General features: G+C 34.8%; 1 protein-coding gene and 1 pseudogene across 1 annotated transcript in view; one reads left to right on the top strand and one right to left on the bottom strand.

The window, feature by feature from the left end:
* Positions 1 to 23,654, top strand: part of Pygo1 (pygopus family PHD finger 1) — a 37,360-nt gene that overhangs the window by 5,906 nt on the left and 7,800 nt on the right. Inside the window, exon 2 of the mRNA XM_046461732.2 lies at positions 23,130 to 23,215. Coding sequence (XP_046317688.1) covers positions 23,130 to 23,215 — 86 coding nt within the window. The remainder of the gene's footprint in view (positions 1 to 23,129; positions 23,216 to 23,654) is intronic.
* On the bottom strand, positions 5,780 to 6,087 carry LOC124104669 (small nuclear ribonucleoprotein E-like; annotated as a pseudogene).

Below are 23,654 nucleotides of genomic sequence, written 5' to 3'. Positions count from 1 at the left end.
TGGTCTTAAAGAAAAAGAATAGAGAGAAACAGAAATTTAGAGATGCAGAAGGAGTTTGAGAGCATTTCATCTCATATGGAATGCTTTTAACTGGAGTTAGAAATAACATAGGAGAGATAAGGATGTAGTTTAGAATGGGATTTTAACAGAAATGTCCTGAAAGTACTAAAATTAGACTTTACTATAAAATACAGACTGTCTTAATGGGATGAGTCTATGGAGGATTTGGATTAAGCTTAGATGGAACATAATTTATGTAGTCACAGAATCAGGGAGGAAGAGCTAGTGAGAGAAAGTCGAAGGAAAGGTTTAGTTTTTATTTTTGTTTTTAAAGTTGGTTCATGGACAGGGTAAGCAGATTATCAGGAAAGTGAGTTTGTTTTAAACACTTAGAATTGATATCCCTCTGGAATATTCTAGTGTACGCAATGGATATACTGAGGTTTGGAACTGAGGCCAGAAATAGAGATCTGGAAGTCGTCAGTAAACAGGTAAATACTAATTAATGTCTTGGGAGCACATGAGCTCACCCAGGAGACAGTGAAAAGTGAGAAAACAATTAAAACCATGAACTTTGGAAATACTAACATCTATCCAACAAAAGGGAAATGAAGACCCTGAAAAGCACAATGTAAAAGGAGTTGTCTGAGAGGTAGGAGCAAAATCACAAGAAAATAGTGTCACAGATACAAGGGAAGAATAGATAGGAGTGGATTTATGAAGGATACATAAATGAATTTTGCTTTTAACATGTTGAACAAAAGGTATCTAACTCCGAGATGACCAGTATACTCTCTCCAGTATCCCCTGCCAATGAACATGACTATCATTTGTCGAGTGGTCTAAACTCATTCCTCAACACTGTCTCAAAGTCCTAGAATATCTGTCTCCTTAATGTTTTAAGCCCACTGCTTTCTTGACCTTTCCATAGTGAATCTTTAGTTTAGGTTTTTTTTTTCCTTATATCTTGGTTTTTTTTTTTCATGGTAGTTGAACACAATACCTTTATTTTATTTATTTTTATGTGGTGCTGAGGATGGAACCCAGGACCTTGAACGTGCAAGATGAGCCACAATCCCAGCCCCTCTTTTTGATTCTTATAGTAACCCTCTTCCTAGTTTCCTGGCCTCTTCTTTTTTCCCTCTTAATCCATCCACATTGTCACTTCTAATGATAAATAACTATCATCTGCTAAGTACTTACCAAGTACTTTTCTAAGTGGTTTAAATGGATCACCTGCCTTAATTTTCTTAGTAATCATATGAATTAGATGTTATTAACATTCTAGCTTTACATTAAATGAATTGATCATCAGAGAGGTTAAATAACATGTGCTTTGGTAACATATTCAAGTTTGCCCAGCTAGTAAGTGGTGAAGAACTCAAATCCCAGGGCCTGAGATCTTAACTACTATGTTTCATTGCCATAGTACTCTAAAACCACAATTCAATCATCTTACTCTTTTGTAAAATTATTCAGTGGTTCCTCATTACTTTGAGGATAAAACTCCAGCTTTCTCATATTGGCCACTTTTTATTTGGCCCAGGCCTACTATTTAGTTCTTCATTCTTCACATTCCATGAAATGCTGTCCCTTGGCTCCTGTGCTTTATTCCCGGAATATTCATACTTCCTTTCTAGATGTTGTCATGGTCTGTCTTGCCTTTAAAACTATCTTTGCACTCCTTCTGTTAGGTGTGCCCTCTTTTTTTTTACCCCACTTTTGATAAGGTATTCATTTTCAAACTTTAGCTCAGATGAATCCTCCCAGAATGTCTTCTCTAAACTCTTCCTCAAGATGAGGACAGGCAGGCAGGCAGGCCTTGTGTTCCCTCAATATCCTATGCTTATCTTACAATATTTATCATATTAAAGTTAAGAGTTTTCAGGGAGGAAGAGCAGGAAGAAAAGATTAACATTAAACAGAGTCATGAGGTGGGAGGGAAAAGGAGAGAAAAGGGAAATTGCATGGTAATGGAGGGAGACCCTCATTGTTATACAAAATTACATATAAGAGGTTGTGAGGGGAATGGGAAAATAAACAAGGAGAGAAATGAATTACAGTAGATGGGGTAGAGAGAAGATGGGAGGGGAGGGCAGGGGGGATAGTAGAGGATAGGAAAGGTAGCAGAATACAACAGTTACTAATAGGGCATTATGTAAAAATGTGGATGTGTAACCGATGTGATTCTGCAATCTGTATTTGGGGTAAAATTGGGAGTTCATAACCAACTTGAATCTAATGTATGAAATATGATATGTCAAGAGCTTTGTAATGTTTTGAACAACCAATAAAAAAATAATAAAAAAAAAAGAAAGGAAAATTATTATATCCTATGAGATCCTTACAGGGAGGATTTCTTTTATACATTTAGAAGATCAACAAATGTTTCTGAAATCTAATTTGATGAACATTAACAAAAAGGTTTGCTTTTTTCCAATGGTAGAGATAACTTACCTCTTGGGATGATGATAAAATTCACTCACTTTTATTCCAGACAACCATGGGTCTAAACCACCTTTACCATCAAGGTTAGTCTTAAAGCATGATCAAGAATGATTTCAGGTCTAGTTGCAGTAATGAGGAATAGTACAGTATCTTGACTCTGAGCCTGACTGCCAAAGTTATTGCATTTTTTTTTTTTTTTTTTAGATATGTGGTCCATGGTCCTTAACTTCTCTGTGTCAGTTTCCTCAGCTACAAAATGAGAATAACGGTTCTTATTTTGTGGAGCTGTCTGAAGGATTAAATGAGAATTAGAATATTGTCTGGTACATTGTAAGTTTTCAGTGTTTCATTAAAATTACACATAATGGTCTAAAAGACACTTTCAGTAATGTGACCAACATTCATTTTTTAGATATATTTAATCAATCAGTCAATAAGTATAAGTGACCTATAGCAGATTTTTATTTTGATTAGGGTGGACATGAAGAGACTAGAAATTAGTTTTTCCCTCCCTTTAGGAAGAAAACAGTGAAAAAAAATTTAACAGAAACCTCAAGATTTCACAATTTTGCAGAAAAAGACAAATGTTGAATACGTGTGAGTACTGCAGCTTTGTTTCCCATGATTTATGAAGATTTTTTTTGTCTAAGAAGTAGGCTAATCTTGTAATAAAATGAGGTTTTATTTAATAGAAATTTATTATCAAAGGTATTATTGCATTGTCAGCTTCACATGTGAATACTAACACACATGAGTACCCATCCTCCTAAACTTTACCTGTGTAAGCAACCTTAAACCCCATTTTACTCAGCAATATTACTTTGGGGAGAACAGCACAGGAACCATAAGTATTTGAAACCTTTACTCACTGATGTTTAGGGGTTTCTGAATTTAATATTACATGCCCAGATTGATCTAGATTCTGGGTATCACATAGTAGATATTACCAAGCATTTTGTTTTATTGTTTTGTTTTTACTACCATGCATTTTAAAAGAAATTAGTGGCACTTTGATTTTAGTTACATATGGCCATTTTGCCAAATGCTTGCTGAAATTTGTATAATATCGTTTTCACAGGTTGATTCATAATGTTTACATTCCATTATATATATATATATATATTTTTTTTTAAATATTTATTTTTTAGGTGTAGATGGACACAACACAATGCCTTTATTTTTATGTGGTGCTGAGGATCGAACCCTGGTACCGCCCGTGCTAGGCGAGCGCTCTGCCGCTGAGCCACAATCCCAGCTCCTACATTCCATTATTGAGATTAACATTAGAAAATTACATGTTTCAGATGAAGATAAAGCTGTTAGATAAGATGTCCGTGCCCATAGTAAACGATAGAATAAACTGACATCAGATTTCAGACTTGTGTGCAATAATGAAAAACTGATATTTGAGTATCCAACACGTATGTTGATATTTCTGGATATTAGATATTTTAGTAGGATTTAAATGCTATGCAACTACAGTGAGTGAGGTTTTGGTATTGTTGAGTCTCAAGGAAAGCAAAATGAGGACCAATGTTTGAGTGTACTGTGTGCCAGGCACTTTGCATGGTTAGTGTATTTAATCGACATAAAATGAATAATTAAGCTAAGCTGATTTGGAATAATGAAGAAATTCTACTTAAAAGAAAATAATATTTATAAAGTATTTCTAAAATAATGTTGTTACTTATAAGTGTCTTAACTTAGACTACTATAGCAAATACCATAGGCTAGTGACTTAAACCATAGATATTTATTTTTCACAGTTCTGGTACCTGGGAAGTCTGAAATTAAGGTGACATTAGACTGAGTTCCTGAGGACCTCTTTTTGGATTATAGACTGCTGCTTTCTCATATAGCCTTTCCTCTGTATGTGTGTGGAGGTCGGGGGGGAGGCTGTGTGTGTATGGAGAGAGAGTGCTCTCATCTTATAGGGCTACTAATTCCATCAGGCATACTCATGGCTACTGTGCCATCCTCATGGCAAAATCTAAACCTAATTACCTCTCAAAAGGTCCTACCTCTAAATAGCATGACATTGGGGTTAAGCCTTCAACATATGAATTTTGAGGAAAAAAAATTCTGCTTGTGTAGTCAATATGATAAACCAGACCATTAGTATAAAAAGTGAGATTAAAAGATGAATACTTAAAATAAATAAAAGACCTAAAGTAAATATTGAACTAAAAGACCTAAAGTACATATTGAACTCAGGAGCACTTGACCACTGAGCCACATCCCCAGCATTATTTTTTGTATTTTATTTAAAGATAGGGTCTCACTGAGTTGCTTAGTGCCTCTCTTTTGCTGAGGCTGGCTTTGAACTCTCAATCCTCCTGCCTTAGCCTCCCAAGTCGCTGGGATTACAGGCTGCGCCATGGTGCCCAGACAAAACTCCAGTTTCAAAAGAGAATTTTAGGTGTTTTTATTCATGAGTTACTTGAAAGTAATGAGTTTATTGAAATGATTTTAAACTATTTTTTAAAATTTTTATTTTTTAGTTGTTGATAGACCTTTATTTATTTTTATTTGTATGTGAGCTGAGAATCAAACCCAGTGCCTTACACATGCTAGGCAAGTATGCTACCGCTGAGCCACAGCCCTAGCCCCTGAAATGATTTTAAATGTCAGAATTTTGCATGTAGTATTTACAAGCATTTCTTTGATTTTTTGGAAAGTAAGCATAGATGGTAAATTCCATTAAGAGTGCATTTTGGGGGCTGGGGATGTAGCAGTGGTATAGTGTTTGCTCCGCATGCATGAGGCCCTGGATTCAATCCCATACCACACACACATGCAAAAGTACCTTTTGTCCATTATTAAATTACAGCATTTTAATTATAAAATTATAGTTATTCACTAGTCTTTATAATTTTAATTATAAAATTATAGTTATACTGTGAATGATAATTCAGATATCCTGGAGACTAATTTATTTATCTATTTATTTATTTATAAATTTTTTTTAGTGCACTACTCATTTATTTTTGTAAACCCTCATTTTCTCTGCCACGGAATATTGGAACATTGCCTGTCAGATCGATTACTCAAGAATATATAGGTTCATGCTCTGAGAAAAGCGAATGCCCTGAGCAACTGCTAATCCTTTAGAAACTTTAAAATAAATACCAACAGCTAATAATGGCACTGTGTAAAAGGTCTTTACCACTGAATTAGGAAGAAACAATGCAAATTTTTTTAATAAAAAGAGTCCCACAGCATTTATTTTCATCTGGTAATAATATAAGGGTCATCAAAACAATATGAACAAATGTTTTAGAACTATATTCCCAGCAAAGGACACCTAAATTAAAAAAATATTGTAGCTTTCTCTGTAATTTCTCACTTCATTGATCATTTCTAATTGGAGACACTTTGTAGCAGAGTAATATTATCTCCTTTTAGCATGATCCAACCCAGCTGTTTTCTTGACTTTGTCTTAGAATGAATCTCTTCTGCATCATCTAATACAAGGTTCATGTATTCATCGAAACCAATAATACAGCCCTCTATCTGCATATTCTCTAGCTCATAGAGCCACACCTGAATCCGGGATCTGTTTTGTAAGTATCTGAAGATGAGGTTAATGGGCTGCACCATCACCTTCTGGACCTTCTAGCCTTGGCCACGGTATGCCATGGTGGAATCTCACAAAGACCACACCAACCAGCTGAGACTAATTTATTAATAGTTGTTTTTATCTTTAGGAATTACCTTTTTCTACTCATTAAAATGGAATATCCCTGACAGATGTTAAGAAAAATAGTTTTTTGAAGTTTGGCACGTTTGTTTATATAACTGCTTTATTCTTTGACCTCTGAAGACTTGCTAATACTCTTTCCATACGATGCCTATCAGAATATATAGGCATTCACATTAAAGAGCAACACATATGTCTGTTCAGTGTGTCATATATGGAAAACTGCATACAAATTATTAGCCTCTAATTATCAATTTATTTTATATGGCTACTGAATATATATGTTTGAATTACATTTGGTTAAATCTGATTTGAATAAATGAATGACCTGAAGGAATGAACTGGATTTCACTGTCAGTTCTTTATTTACTATCTACCTAGATGGTATTGCCATATTGAAATAGAATTAAATCATAAAAGTTCTTTTAGTTTAAACCATGAGTGTCCATTTTTGTCTTCTGTGTTTTGTAAAGGAAGACTTTAAGATTTTGAGGCAGGCTAGTATCTTAGAAATAGATAAACCTTGTTTTACTCAAGTAGCCAAAGAAAAAAATAGATAAATTGGATTTCATCAAAATTTAAAAATTGTACGTGTCAAAGAACACTATCAAAGTAAAAAGGCAACCCACAAAATGGGAGAAAATATTCACAAACTTTATTATTATTATTATTATTATTGCATTTCTGGGAATTGAACTCAGGGCCCCATGCATGGTAGGCATCTTTGCAAATCATTTCTCTGTTCAGAATCTAATATTTAGAATGCATAAAGAATTCTTAGAAAGTAACAAAATCAAATAAACAATCTTTCAGTTAGAAAATGGCCAAAGGATTTTAATAGACATTTCTCCAAAGAAAATATGTAAATAAATAAATTAGAAATAAGAGACAGAATAGAGAGGGTTACAGGGTAGAAAAAATTCAGATAATCATATTAAGTGCAGATGAAAAAGACAGTAAAGTCAGAATAGCTAGCTAATAGACATGGAACTAAAAATTTGTAGCATAATGAGAAGTGGTGCCCCTGAAGTAGAGCTCTCAACAAAATAGTAATCAAAGAATACCTGAAATAAATAATTGAATCTAGAATGAAAAATACCCTCCTAAATAGGGACAACGTATAGGATCATATGTGAGATTACATTATCCTTAGCTTTCAAAGCAGTGAGTGAATTTTTTTTGTAGTTGTAGATGTACAGAATGCCTTTATTTTATTTGTTTATGTGGTGTTAAAGATCAAACCCAGTGCCTCACTCATGCTAGGCAAGTGCTCTGCCATTGAGCTACAACCCCAGCCCAACATAATGTTTTACATGATGTCTTTTCTTCACCTTAGAGGATTATTTTAGAAAATTTCTCTGGGTGAAGAAACATTTAGCATATTCTTCAGTTTAATTAATTTCTTTTAGTTTTATTAAATTCTAATAAAGTTAAAGTTTTAATGCTTTTATTTAGAAAAGTAGTATCATATTTTTGTAAAATAGTATACCCATCTATCTATACAAAAGGGAAAATAGGTAGATAACAAGCTAGATGCCTGGAATGGTGTTAGTAGTAATAATCAAGTCTGGTGGGATGTATGTCAATCAGAATCTGGTCAGGAGACAAACCCCACACCATTTTCTTTAACAAAGAATTTAATATAAATTATTGTTAACACATATTGAAGTGCCAAAAATAGGATATTAAAGTTTTCATGGACGTAGCAACTGTGGGAAACAGTTACCATCCCTAAGGTTATGAGACAAAGGAAAAGATGTTGAAATTATTTAAATACATAAAACTAAGGTGGGTGGGCTCATGGAGTTTAAACTAAGATTTCTGAGTTTAATTCTTGGGCTTGTAGGAGAGGCCCTGCCGGCTTAGGACTCAGATACCTAGTGCTGGTATCTTTTAAAAAGCACATAAAGCTGTTTCTGTAAGTGTTGGAAATACTGCAAATAGTATTTAACTATTGAAATTGGTGTGCTGGGAACAAACTACCACCGCAGGTGAGTAGAAATGAAGCCAGGCCATTGAGAAGAACAGAAAGAGCATATTCCATTTTTCTCCTCCAGCCTTCCTGTTTCCTTGTAGCAACCTTTGTTGGTACAACCTAACAAGTATCCAGCATTGTATAGAATAGTATGTTTGAATTGACACAGGGTGATTTTTTTTTCTTTATATGCATTGCTTATACTTCTTTACAATGAGCAATGTTGATTTCCAACAAAAGTGATTTTTAAAGGAGTACCTACCACAGTGTTTATCATATAGCTCAAAAGAGGAAGGTAGTGGGGGGCGGGGTTGGGGTTGTGACTCAGGGGTAGAGCACTCACCCAGCACATGTGAGGTCCTGAGTTCCATCCTCACACCACATAAAAATAAATAAAGATATTGTGTTCAACTACAACTAAAAAAAAAAAAAGTTTAAAAAAAGGAAGGTAGTGGAATCTAAAAGAGATAGAATTGTGCATTGTTATTCAATATGTGGTTGATGAATTAACATCTATATTACCTGAGGTAATATAGATTATAATATAATTATAATATAATATATAATTAGAGATATCTGGGCTTTATCCCAGAACTGTTGAATCAGAATCGTGGGGAATGAAGTTCAGGAATATATTTAAACAAACATCCTGGTGATTTTATGCACATTAACATTTGAGAATCACTGATGCATAGTTTAAAATTTCAGGGGTAGGGTTTTTTTTTTTTTTGGTCAGAAAGATGCAACTATGTGACCTTGATCTAGTTAGTTAATAAAATTTGAGCCTCTGTTTCCTCATCTATAAAATGGATGGAACCGAAGATTCTTTGGGAATCAAATGCTAGCATATATAAAATGCTTATCACAATATCTGACACAGTAAACATTCACTGTTGATATTATCAAATGGTGAGGCTGGGGCTGTAGCTCATCGGTAGAGCGCTTGCCTTGCACTGCAAGGCACTGGGTTCGATCCTCAGCAATACATAAAAATAGATAGAGATATTGTATCCATCTACAACTAGAAAGTATTTTAAAGAAATATTAAATGGTAATTTTTCTCTCTTTCAATTTTGTAACAATTTTATAGCTTGGACTCAATTCAACCATCATTTATTGAAGGCTATGGATAAGGTTATATACTATGGGCAGCTATAAAATAAATGAGACATATTTGCTACACACACACCTTTATTATATATACACACATATGATTGTTTCATATATATATAAACTTTTTTATCCATTCATCCATCAGTCGACACTTAGATTTTTTTCCATGTCTGGGGTTTTAAAAATAATGCTGCAGCAAATATGGGGATGCAAATACCTCTTCAAGATACTGATTTCATTTCTTTCAGATATTTATGCAGAAATTGGCTTCTTCATCTTATGATAGTTCTATTTTTAATTTCCCATTTTTTAGGAAAATGTTTATTTAAGTACCATTTTAAAATCAGATTATTTTTGCTATTGAGTTGTATGAATACCTTATATATTTTGGATAATGACTCCTTATCAGGCATATGATTTGCAAATATTTTCTTCCATTTCATAGGTTGCTTTTTCATTTTGTTTTCTTTGCTGTCCAGAATCTTTTTAGTTTGATGTACTCCCACTTGTTTATTTTTGCTTTTGTTGCTTTATGCTTTGAGTGTCATATATAAAAAATTATTTCCAAGACCAGTGTCAGGGAATTTTTTCCTTGTGTTTTCTTCTAGGAGTTTTAAAGTTTCTGATTTTATGTTTAAGTCCTTAAGTTTTTTGTTTTTGGGTGGGGGGCGGGGGCGGTATGGGTGATTGAACCAAGGGTTGCTCAACCACTGAGCCACATCCCCAGAGCTTTTTTGTATTTTATTTAGAGATAGGGTCTTGCTGGGTTGCTAAGGGCCTCACTAAATTGCTGAGGCTGGCTTTGAACTCTTAATCCTCTTGCATCAACTTCCCAAGTTGCTGGGATTACAGGTGTGTGCCACCCTGCCTGGCTTCTTAATTCATTTTGAATTAATTTTTTATGAGTGGTATAAGATTTTATTCTTTTGCATGTTGATATCCAGTTTTTCCAGCACTATTTGTTGAACAGACTGTTCTTTCCCCATGATGTGTTCTTGATGCTCTTGTGAGATATTAGTTGAATGTATATGTGTGGGGTTATTTTTGGCCTCTCAATTCTGCTTATTGGTCCATACGTCTGTTTTGTGCTAGTACCATACTGTTTTTATCACTTTAGTTTTGTAATATAGTTTGAAATCAACAAATGTGATGCCTCCATTTTGTTATTCTTTCTCGAGATTGCTTTGACTACTCATGGTCTTTTGTAGTTCCATATAAATTTGGGGATTTTTTTTTCCTATGAGAAATGTCATTGAATTTATATATATATATGTATAAAGTCTTTAAAACACCTTATTGAGGAACACAGAGGAAGACTTCTAACAAATGAAAGGTAGTCTCTGTCCAGCTTGCCATCCAGAACAAAATAATATTGTTTTTACTAATTTCCCCCAAATAAATTCCACATGGAGCAAAGATATGACAAAAATGAAGCCATATTGTGGAAAATTAAAAATTAAATAGGAAAATTAAAAATAGAATTACCATATAATCTTAGCAATTCCACTGCTATGTATGTAGCCAGAAGAATTGAGAGTTTTGAAGAGATGTTTGTACACGCATATTCATAGTAGCATTATTCATGATAGCCAAAATGTGGAGGCAACAAAGATGTCCATGAAAGACTTTCTGCTAAATGAAATAGGTGAAATAAGCCAGTCACAAAAGAAAAATACAGTGTTTTTTTCAGTTTTGAGATATCTATAGTAGTCAAGTTTGTAAAAATTGGAAGTAGAACTGTGGTTACTAGTGGGTGAAGGAGAATGTATCAGGAGTTGTTGCTTAATGGGTATAGAATTTCACTTTTGCAAGATGAAATTTCTTGAGATTGGCTGCACAATAATGTGAATAATGGCTAATGTTATTGAACTGTATACTTTAAAACGGTTAAGAGAATAAATTTTATGTAATGTGGTTTGTCACAATTAAAAATTAAGATTAGCTGGGCATGGTGATACACACCTGTAATCCCAATGGATTAATGGTTTGTGAGGCTAAGGCAGGAGGTTTGAGAGTTTAAAGCCAGCTTCAGCAAAAGTGAGGCACTAAGCAACTTTGTGAGACCCTGTCTCTAAATAAAATACAAAATAGGGCTGGGGATGTGCCACAGTGATTAAGTGCCCCTGAGTTCAATCCCAGTAACCCCTACCCCCAAAATTAAGATTAAAAAGTGAAGCTATTTGTGTACAACCAGAAGAATACATAAATGGAGAAGTTATACTCCATTTATGTATGATGTGTCAAAATACATTCTACTGCATTCTATTCATGTGTAACTAATTAAAACAAGAAAAAGCAAAGCTGTAAAACATTAGGTGAAGGGCTGGGGTTGTGGCTCAGTGGCAGAGTGCTTGCCTTGCACCTGTGAGGCACTGGGTTTGATCCTTAGCACTACATAAAAATAAGTAAACAAGGGGCTGGGGCTGGAGCTCAGTTGTAGAGCACTCATCTCACATGTGAGAGGCCCTGGATTCAATCCTCAGCACCACATAAATAAAATAAAGGTATTGTGTCCACCTACAACTGAAAAAAAAATTTTTAAAAATAAGTAAACAAAGATATTGTATCCATCTATAACTAAAAATAAAAAAGTATGTTTTAAAAATAAAAATAGGAGAAAACAGGAACTATGTTTTCTTTCAAAATGATAATAGTTCTAAACACAAGACAAAGCACAGAATTCAAAAAATAAAATATTGATACATTTTATTATATTAAATTCTTTTTAAAAAATTCTGGATAGTGTAACAGGAGAAACTGGGTATGGGGGGGTCTATGGACAGTATCTACACAACTCTAGTTAATCTAAAATTATTCTAAAAATTTTAAATGTATTGAAAACTATGACAAATCAAGATATAATTGGATAAAAATATAGTTCACATAGATTGAGCTTTTGTAGTGTATAAAGAACTTTTACAAATCACTAAGGAAAGAATCAAACAGTAGAAAAATAGTAAATTAAATACACATAAGGGAAATGAAAGTTTGAAATACATGCAAATATCATTTGAGTGCAGGGGTGTCATAGCTATAATCTCAGATGCTTAGAAGACTGAGGCTGGAGGATTGCAAGTTTGAGTCCAACCAAGGCAACTTAGAGATGTCCTGTCTCAAAATAAAAAGGACTTGAGTTTAATGCAGTGGTAGAGTGCCCCTGGGTTCAATCCCCAGTACCAAAAGAATGAATGAATGAATGCAAATATCACCATTTTGCATTCCTAATGAATCAGTGGAGCTGAACTTTGATTATCAGTGGTTGTCAAGATGACTGCTAAACTGTCTTATTCTGCTAGTTTGCATACTATATAGAGGCCCCAGGATTGTGAATATCATGGATTTTAATCTTTTGATTAGGTTATATCAAATGACACAGTTGACCTTAAGGTAGATTGGTTATCTGGGCAGATATGGCCTAATCACATGAGCTCAATAAGAGTATTGAATTAGTGCCTGGGGCTGGGGCTCAGCCGGAGCGCACTTGCCTGGCATGTGTGAAGCACTGGGTTCAATCCTTAGCACTGCATATAAATAAATAAAATTAAAAAAAAAAAAAGAGTAGAGAATTACCTACAGCTGGTTGGAGATGAGGAATTCAGAGACTACTTCATGAAACACATGAAGGTTTTGATACACCATTTCTGGCTGAAAAGTGGAGAGAGCCATAAGCTAAGAAATGTAGGTAGCCTCTAGGAACTAAAAGCTGATAGACAAGGAGAGTAGAATCTTAGTCCTACAACCAAAAGGAACTGAATTTGATCATAAGAAAGAATGAGCTTGGGAACAGATTTCCCCCAGAGCCTCCAGATAGAAACTCAATGATACTGACATCCTGATTTGGTTTGATATTCTGACCAAAAGCACCCATTCTAAATTTCTGATCTCTGAATTATAGACTGAGAGATAATAATGGTTGTTTGACTTTTTCTTTTTTTCCCACATTTTTTAAAACCTTTTTTTAGATGTTGATGGAACTTTATTTTATTAATTTATTTTTATGTGGTGCTGAAGATCTAACCCAGTGCCTCACACATGCTAGGCAAGCTCTCTACCACTGAGCCACAACCCCAGCCCTATTCTCACATTTTTTTATTGGTGAATTATAAGTGTACATATTGATGGGATTTGTTGTTACATATTTGTACATATGTACAACAATATAATTTGATCAATATCACTCCCCAGCATTTCCCCCGCTTCCTCCCCACTTCCTACCCCTTCCCTCTACTGATTAAATTTTAATTGAGATAAAATTCACATAATGTAAAATTCACCACTATTTTAGAGTATACAATTCAGTAGTTCTTAGTGTATTTGCGATATTGTACAACCATCATTACTTTCTAATTCCAGAATACTTCATTGCTTCAAAAAGAAACCCTGTACCTCCTAATCCCCCCCCTTTTAAACTGGGTTTCTTTCTTTCTTTCTTTTTTTAAGTTGTAGTTGGACACAATACCTTTATTTGTTTATTTATTTTTATGTGGTGCTGAGGATCAAACCCAGGACCCTGCACGTGCTAGGCAAGCGCTCTACCGCCGAGCCACAATCCCAGCCCAAATTTCCCCTTTTTCCCAAAGGCCTGGCAACCATTAATTTATTTCTGTCTCTATAGATTTTCCTATTCTGAGCATTTCATATGAATGGAATCATAGGTTTGTGGTCTTTTGTGTCTGCTTTCTTTCATTTAGGGTAACATTTTCTAGGTTTGTTATGTTGTGGCATGTGTCAATCAATATTTTCATTCCCTTTTATGACTGATTAACTGTTGTATAGAAGCACCACATTTTGTTTATCACTGGTTGATAGACATTAGAAGTATTTTCACTTTCTTGGCTATTATGAGTTATAAGGTGAACATTTTTATACAAGTTTTTGTTCAAACAGGTTTTCAATTCTCTTGGTTATACATTTAGGAGAGGAATTGCTGGGTAATATGGTAGCTTTACATTTAACTTTATAAACTTCTTCATATCCCTGCTAACTCTTGTATCTTTTTGATTACAGCCATCCATCCCATTGGGTTTGAAGTGGCATCTCAAAAGTGCAAACAGTGTGTTCGATTTCCATGATGTTGAGAATCTTTTCGTGTGCTTATTAGCCATTCATTTATATTCTTTATAGAAATGGCTATGCCTATACTTTAGCCAATTTTAATTGGGTTATTAGATTTTATTGAGTTGTAAGAATTCTTTATGTATATACTGGACTCCTAACCGGTATATAATTTGCAAATATTTTCTGCCATTGTGTGGGTTGTCTTTTCATTTTATTGATAGTGCTCTTGGCACCAAAATTTTTTTAACTTTGATAAAGTTCATTTGTTCTGTTTTTTCTTTTGTTTTCTATACTTTGGGAATCATGATTAAAAATTGTTGCCTAATTTAAGGACATGAAGATTTATAACTTGGTTTCTTCTAAGTGTTTTGTACTTTTAGCTCTTATATTTAGGTCTTTGATCCATTTGAAATTAATTGTTTTGGGGTTTTATTGTTTGTTTGAGACAGAATTTTGCCATGTTGCCCAAACTGATCTTAAACTTGCAGGCTCAAGTCACCATACCTAGTATTGGGACTGTAGGCACACATCGTTGCAGCTAGCCAGAAAATAATTTCTGCATATGACAGATATCCAGGTGTCTCAGCACCATTTTTTTAGAGACAATACTCTACCCTATGGAATTATTTTGATTCCTTTATTCAAATCAATTGTCCATAATTTTGTGGGTTTACTTCTGGACTCAGATTTATACATTGATCTCTATGTTGTTCTTTATGACAGTACCTTGCTGTTTTGATTACTGAAGCTTTCTAATTTTAAAATTAGGAAGATTAGTCTTTCATATTTGTTCCTTTTTAAATTTTTCTCAAGATTGTTTTAATTATTCTGGGTATCTTGCCTTTTCCTTCTGAATTTTAGGATTAATTTGTCCATTTCTACAAAAAAGGCAGTAGAATTTTGATAAAATTTTGTAAAACAGTTTGGAGAGTATTGCCATTTTAACATAGTCAATCATGAACATGGAAGATTTTTTTTTCTGAAGTTAAGAGTGTCTTTAATTTCTTTCAACAATGTTTTATATTGCAGTATAGAAATCTTTTACCACCTTGGTTAAATTTATTCCCAAGAATTTTATTAGTTTTGATGATATTATAAATGGAATTATTTTCTTAATTTCATTTTTGAATTATTCATTGCTAGTTTATAGAAATAAATATGTAAGGATGTTATCTCAAACAGAATAATATGTTTCTTTCTTTCCAATCTGGAAGCCCTTTGTTCTTTTTCTTGACTAATTGTTCCAGCTAGAACTTCTATTACTACCAGGCATCTTGTCTTGTTCCTGACCTTAGGGGGACAGCTTTCAGTATTTTACTCTCAAGTGTGATGTTAGCTGTGTTTTTTCATGGATACCCCTTATTAGCATGAGGAAGTTCCCTTCTCCATAGTTTATTGATTTTCTTTTTTTGTCATGCAGAGATATTGAGTTTTGTGAAATGGTTTTCTGATTCTAGTGAGATTATCAAGTATGGGGGTTTCTCCCTGTAATTCTATTACTATAGAATAATAAATGGTTGATTTTTCATGTTGAATCAACTTCGCATTTCTGGGAAAAATTCAGTGTCATAGTGTTCTGTAGATATGCTGCTGAATTCAGTTTGTTAGTATTTTGTTGAGAATTTTTACATCTGTATTTCTAAGAGATGTTGGACTGTAGTTATTTTTTTTCTTTGTCTTTGGGTTTAAAAAATAAATCATATTAATTGTACAAATTATTGGATCGAATTGTGACATTTCCATATATACATATACTGTGCTTTGATCATATACAGCCTCCCTCTTCCTTTTTCTTGTCCTTTTCTTTCCCTTTCCCTTATAGGCCATCTTCTTTATTTTATTATTTTAGTTTCCACAAATGAGAGAAAACATGTGATACTTATCTTTCTGAGTCTGGCTAATTTTACTTAACATGATAGGCTTCACTTCTATCCATTTTCCTGCATATGATAGGATTCCATTCTTCTTTATAGTTGAATAAAACTGTGTGTGTGTGTGTGTACATATATTTTTAATCCATCTGTTGACAGCATCTAGGTTGGTTCCAAAACTTGGCTGTTGTGAAAGTGTTGCAATACACATGGGCAGGCAAGTATCTCTTTGTATGCTTACTTAATTTCCTTAAGGTATATACTCATGAGTGTTATGACTAGATTGTATGGTTTTTTTGAGGAAGCTTCATACTGTTATTCAAAGTGCTTTACTAGGACTGAGGTTGTGGCTTAGTGGTAGACCACTTGCCTAGCACATGTTGAGGCACTGGGTTTGCTCCTCAGCACCACATAAATAAAATAAAGGGAGCTGGGGTTGTAGCTCAGTGGTAAAGTTCTTGCCTAGCATGTGTGAGGCACTGGGTTCGATTCTCAGCACCACATATAAATAAGTAAAATAAAGGTCCATTGACAACTAAAAAATATTAAAAATAGGTATGTGTTCATCTACAACTAAACCATGTATACTAAACCATATATAACCATATATATAATTGACATTTCTACCTGTAGTTGTATCAGGATGTTTTTTTTTGTTGTTTGTTTTTTGTTTTTTTGGTACTGGGGATTGAACTCAGGGGCACTCAATCACTGAGCCACATCTCCAGCCCTTTTTTGTGTTTTATTTAGACATAGGGTCTCACTGAGTTGCTTAGTGCCTGGCCATTGCTAATGCTAGCTTTGAACTTGTGATCCTCCTGCCTCAGCCTCCTGGGCTTCTGGGATTACAGGTGTGTGCCACTATGCCTAGCTTATAAGGGTTCTTTTTTCTCCGCATCCTTACCAACATTTGTTATTTTTTGTTTTTTGATAGTGGTTATTCTGACTAGGGTAAAATGGAATGTCAAGTTTTGATTTGCATTTCCTTCATAGCTAAAGATATTGAGAATTTTTTCATATATTTACAGGCCATTTGTAATTCTTCTTATAAGAAGTTTAAGTTCAAATCATTTGCCCATTTATTAATTTGATTACCTTTGTAAGATGAATATCTCGCAAAGATTTTCTCCCATTCTGTGTAGGTTGTTTCTTCACCTTGTTCATCTTTTCCTGTGCAGAAGCTTTTAAATTTGATATAATCCAGTTTGTCAATTCTTGCTTTTATTTCCTGAGCTTTTGGAAGATACATACTACTGTCATTTTGTTACTTTTTTCTTCTGGTTGTTTTGAGTAACCTATATTTGTTTCTTCCTTATTCATCTTGATGGCCTACTCTGTTAATGTTTGATTCTTTCCTATTCTCCTTTGCTTATCCAGTTTTCTAGAGCAATTTATTTTCCCTGTACTCTTGTTATTTTATTTATCTTTTCCCCTTCTGGGTGTAGAATTCCTTTAAGTATCTTTTGTAATACTGGTTTATTGGTCATGAATTCCTTTAGTTCGTACTTACCTTAGAAGGTTTTTATTTCTTAATAAGGAAGGATAATTTTGCTAGGTATGTCATTTAGTATTACATCATTCTGTGCCCTTATGACCTTTAGAGTTTCTTCTAAGAATTTGTTATTCTGATGGGTTTGTCTTCATATATGATTTGGAGCTTCTTAAAGTTTTTAATAATCTTTGTACTTTGGCTGGATTAACTATAATATGTCATGTAGAGGTTGTTTTCTGATTTTGTGTACTTAGAGTTATAAATGCTTCCTGTACTTGAATGTCCATCTTTCCCTATATTGAAATTTCTGCTATTATTTCACTGTGCCTTTAGTGAATTATTTCACTATGCCTTTAGTCTGAACCTCATCTCCCTCATCTATTCATATTATTATTAAGTTTGGTGTTTTTGTTTGTTTTGTACTCAGGGTTGAACTCGGGGCGCTCTATCTTTGAGTTACAGCCCCAGCCCTTTTTATTTTTTCTTGTGGGACAGGGTTACTAAGTTGTTGAGGCTAGCCTCAAATTTGTGATCTTTCTGCCTCAGCCTCCTAAATCACTGTGATTATAGGCATGTATCAACTATGCCCTACATAATATCATTCTCATAAAATTGTATGTTCTGATCCTTCTTATTTTATTACTATCTGAATGTGATTAATTCATCAGCCTTGTCTTCAAGCTGTGCTATTCTTTATTCTACCTGATCTAATCTATTAGTAAAGCTTTCAACTGAGTTTTGTGTTTGATTTAAAAATATATATATATTTTTAGTTGTATATGGACACAATCCCTTTATTTATTTACTTTTTTATGTGGTGCTGAGGTTCGAACCCAGTGTCTCACACATGCTAGGCAAGTGTTCTACCACTGAGCCACAACCCCAGCCCTGTGTTTGACTTTCTGAGTTTTTTATATGCAAAGTTTATGTTGGTTCTTTTCCAGAATTTCTCTTTATTGAATTGCTTTCATATGCTGCATTGTCTTTCTTAGAGTACAGCCTTCTCTTGATAACGTGTCCTGCGATATCAGAGTGTTGTGAAGTGTTGAGTTTAATTCCAACCAGATTTTATAGTATGGCTGTGATTAGTGGGATTTGACACACATGTGCAGTGTGAGAGCCTTAGGGTTCCACTTCTTCTTTAGGCCTCAGAAAAATGGGACCCCTCTGGAATATATTAGGTAGGCATTCTGTGGTCACTCCTTTAGTTTTTTACTTTTTTGTGGGGGGATGGGTGATGCTGGGGATTGAAACCAGGGCCTTGTGCGTGCAAGGCAAACACTCTACCAACTGATTATATCCCCAGCTCTCCAGTTTTTAACATGTTCTGAAAAGGTATGGGAGCAACCTATGCTAAGGTCCTTGATAGGTGCAGTATTCTACAATCTTTGTGTTATTTCTCTCTGTTGCTTTGGTGGTGAATTTCAAGAACGGGTTTTAAAGTTTCTCCCAGCCATGCCTACCTGGGGCCAAGTCTTCAGCTGGGGACTTTGTCTCTCTTGTTCTTTAAGCTGAAGTATCCAGCAATGTTTGAGTAGAGCTGGGTTTTGGGTAAAGTAAAATGCAATTTCTCTTAGCTGGGCTGGAAGTGTCTCTTAGCAGTAGAGCATCTATCCACTATGCTCAAAGTGTCAGACTTGATCCCTGGCACCATGTAGAAAGAAGAAAAAAAAAAAATCAATAACAACAACAAATAGAAGCAGAGCAGGTACAGAAAGTAAAAACCAAGCAAAGACTATGACGTACACATTGCAAACAACAGAAATTATGGAGGTAAAATAATACACAATAAATTGAAAAGTTTAAAAAAGATAGAAAATTAAGACAGATAAAAGGGGACAGGAAAATTTAAAAAAATAGAAAATTCAAAAAGAAAAGAATAAAACTAGGATAAAATATAAAATGAAATCAATAGTTAAAAAAATAAAGAAAACCAAAAAGAGAAGAAAAAAATTTGAGCCAGGCATGGTTACAGATGCCTATAATTCCAGAGACTTTGGAGGCTGAGGCAGGAAGATTACAAGTTTGAGGCCAGCCTCAGCAACTTAACAAGAAGAAGGAGAGAGAAATTGAAGAAAAAAAAAAAATTTACACGCACACATGAATCAAATAGTAAAAAAATGAAAATATTAGCCTGACAAGGTGGTACCCCCCCCAGTCCCCCAATAATTCCAGCTACTTGGGAAGGTGAGACAGGAGGATCACAAGTTTGAGGCCAGCCTTGATAACTTAATGAGATCTTATTTCAAAAGAAAATAAAAGGGACTGGGATGTAGTTCAGTGGTAGAGCACTTCATGAGGCCCTGGATTCAATCCCCAGTACTAAAATTAAAAACAAAAACATTATTTGCTGAGGTTGTTGATCATGCAGGCAAAAGTAGTGGATGTTTGCTACCTATTTCCAATCAGCACTTTTTTCTGATTATTCTTAGGCCATGTGCCCCTGGAAAGAGAAAAGGTTGAGGGTTATTCACCCCTTCCTTCTTACTTTTGCTTTGCTTGCCAGGCAACCAGCAGGAGTGATTTGTGACCTGAAGCATTTGAAATAGTTCTTAGCTGTCCTGCTCACCAGTATAAGCTAGCATGGAAGGAAGAGTGCCCTGGCAGAAATTTTCTCCAATGAGATTAGCTTATCACACTGCAAGGATCAGGCAGCACATCTGGGTCTCCAGAACCCGTTGTGAAGCCCATTTGGAAGACAAGGTAACTATCTTCATTGGGCATAGGGGCATGGTGGGTTCTGTGTAGTCCACTACCCATGATTCTGGTCTTCCAGGATCCAGCTTACTTACATAGTCATCCGTAACAGCTTGGTCCCCTGAACTTCCTCAGCTGGCCATCTGAGCTAATAGTATTAAGTGGGAAGTGTATTCTGCTCTAGTTTCTATGACCTGTTTCCTATTGCATAGGGTTTTTAGAGGTTTATTTCAGTGGTATTCCCCTGAGGCCAAACTGGGTCTCAAGTTAAATGCCCACTGAGGGCTGGGGATGTGGCTCAAGCGGTAGCACGCTTGCCTGGCATGCGTGTGACCCGGGTTCGATCCTCAGCACCACATACAAATAAAGATCTTGTGTCCGCCGAAAACTAAAAAATAAATATTAAAAAAAAATTCTCTCTCTCTCTCTCTCTCTTAAAAAAAAATGCCTACTGAGTGGTACATATATACAATGGAGTATTACTCAGCCATAAAGAAGAATGAAATTACAGCATTTGCCAGTAAATGGATGGTACTGGAGGCTATCATTCTATGTGAAATAAGACAAACCCCAAACACCAAAGGCCAAAAGTTCTCTCTGATATGCGGATGCTGACTCACAATAATTGGTGGATAGGGAGGAGTGGAGGTTCACTGAATTGGATAGGGGGGAATGGGGGAAAAGGAGGAGGAGATGGGATTGGGAAAGACAGTAGACTGCATTGGACATAACTTTCCTATGTTCACATGAATATATGATCAATGTAACTCCACATCATGTACAACCTCAAGAATATGTCAAAATATATTCTATTGTCATGTATAACTAAAAAGAATAAATAAATAAATAAGCAAGCAAGCAAACTTTTTTTTTTGCAAATAACTTTTTTTTTTTTTTTTTTTTAGAGAGAGAGAGAATTTTTTAATATTTATTTTTTAGTTTTTCTGCAGACACAACATCTTTGTTTCTGTATGTGGTGCTGAGGATCGAACCCAGGCCGCACACATGCCAGGCGATCGCGCTACCGCTTGAGCCACATCCCCAGCCCCAGCAAGCAAACTTTTGCTTTAAAAAAAAAAGAATTTTGGGCTGGGGATGTGGCTCAAGTGGTAGTGTGCTTGCCTGGCATGCACGCGGCGCTGGGTTCGATCCTCAGCACCGCATACAAATAAAGATGTTGTGTCTGCCGAAAAACTAAACAATAAATATTTAAAAATTCTCTCTCTCTCTCTCTCTCTTTAAAAAAGAAAAAAGAATTTTAATACTGGGGGAAAAAAAAACTTTAGATTTCCCTCTGACTTTGACTTCCAAGATAAAACCACTGAATTATTCTTTGTCCCTATTTCTCTGTTTCTTTTTCATTTTCCCCCTGACTTTAGGGTTCCTCTTGTTCTTTCCTACCCTAACACCTCTGAACATGATGTCAGAGATCTTATGCTAATAAAAATAAGACGTCCTACAAAAAAAATAAATAAATAAACTTGCTTACTGAGACAGTGTAGTAATGTTTGCCACAGGTTCTAAGAAATAGGAAAATTTTTGTTTTTTTTTTGTTTCCCAGAATAGCAAGCTAGCCTTCCAAGATGAAAACCAACATTTTGGTTGTCAGGTGCAGAGAACTTCTCCAGCCCCAGCCTGTTAGGCAGATCTTAGGTCAGTTATGTTCAGGGTTCACAATGCCCTTCTGATTGTGCCAATTTCTTTGCTTCTGTGTAGTGGGTCTCCCTTATTTCTCCACTCTCCCTACCTGCTGCCATATACTCAGTGTTGGGGCACTCTTTCTCATTCTCTCTTCCACTATCCAGAGTATCTGAGCTTCTCCAAGCCTCTGTTCACTATTGAACTCAAGCTTTTCCCCACAGTCACTAACCTGGAAGAGTAGCAGCTTTCTAGTTGTTTTGATTCCAAGTTGTAGATAAGCAGTTGAGTGTTGGTTGTTTCTAATCCACCATCTTGAAAACTCTCTTCTTATCTTTCTTTGGTATTAAGGTAATACTGGCCTAATAGAATGAATGAATGAATGAGTTAGAAAGTATTTTCTCCACTTCTGTTTAAATGGGCTTTTTTGTTTGTTTTTTTATTCTGGGTATTGAACCCAGGGCCTCACATGCTAAGGATACATTATACCACTGAACTACACATCTACCCACAAATGGACATTGTTTTAAGTACCCAAATGTGTGATAATTTATACAATAGAAAATTAAAACAAGTGCTAAAGAAAAGCAACAAGAAATATTGTGTCCCTTGATGGAAGAAGAAACCATCTTCTGGTCTAGATCTAAATACCAATTATCTTTGGAAACAAACTAATGTTTTAGTCAGCTTTGCATTACTGTAACTAGTATGAGACAAGAATAACTTAGAGGAGGAAATGTTAAATTGTAAAGGCTTACTATTTAACAGGTTCATCCCATGGTCAGCCAGTTCCATTGCTTTGGACCTGAGGTGAGGCAGAACATCATGGCTAAAAGATGGCAGAGGAAAACTGCTCAGTTCATGACAGCCAGGAAACAGAATGAAGTGCTAGGAACAAAATATAAACCCCAATAACAAATATGGAAGCAGAGAAGAATGACTGTTTCTGTATGAAACTATGGAAAAGACTTTCTAAAGACCAAAGATACTAAAAGCTGAATATTGCTTTCATCTAATGAAAATAGAAAGCATATTAATAGATTAAATATAATAGGTATTGCTATAAGAGATAAAATTATTTCATTTACAAGTGGAAATATTATTGGGAATTTTTTTTTTTTTTTTTTTTTTTTTTAGGTGGTGATAGTGGACTGGATGGGTTAGGAGGACCAGGTGTGCAACTAGGAAGCCCAGATAAGAAAAAACGAAAGGCGAATACACAGGTAAATTGACATTTTCTTTAGTAATAGTTTTCCCTTGTTGGTATGATCAGGCTAATAAAGCAAATTTTAAATTTGATAATGGACATTGTTTTCTGTCTTTATCCAGAACCTAATAGTGAATTCCTCAGTGATTTTTTGTTTGTTTTTTATTCCTCAATCAATGACTAACTTTGGATTGTAGGCCTAGAGTAAATAGTTCAAGGTAAGTATAGGCAGACAAATTAAAATACTTGTTCTTAAATCTTACTTAAAGATTTTTTAATGGCAAAAGTGCCTGCGTTCTATTACAATATTTAAAAAATATGTACAAACAAATTTAACCTGAAGTAATATTAAGTTGTTATAGTAATTCAGTGTTATGTGCATTTTTCACAAAGCAATTATGATGGAGGCATCCATTATTGAAACTTGTGGTTGTAATAAATGATTATATACACAG

This window comes from Marmota monax, unplaced genomic scaffold (genome assembly GCF_021218885.2).
Source record: "Marmota monax isolate L192 unplaced genomic scaffold, Marmota_monax_Labrador192_F-V1.1 WCK01_AAM20220418_F8-fsc00001, whole genome shotgun sequence".
Taxonomy (NCBI): Eukaryota; Metazoa; Chordata; class Mammalia; order Rodentia; family Sciuridae; genus Marmota; species Marmota monax.
Note: the sequence above shows the minus strand (reverse complement) of the source record. Positions and strands in the feature narration are given on the sequence as shown.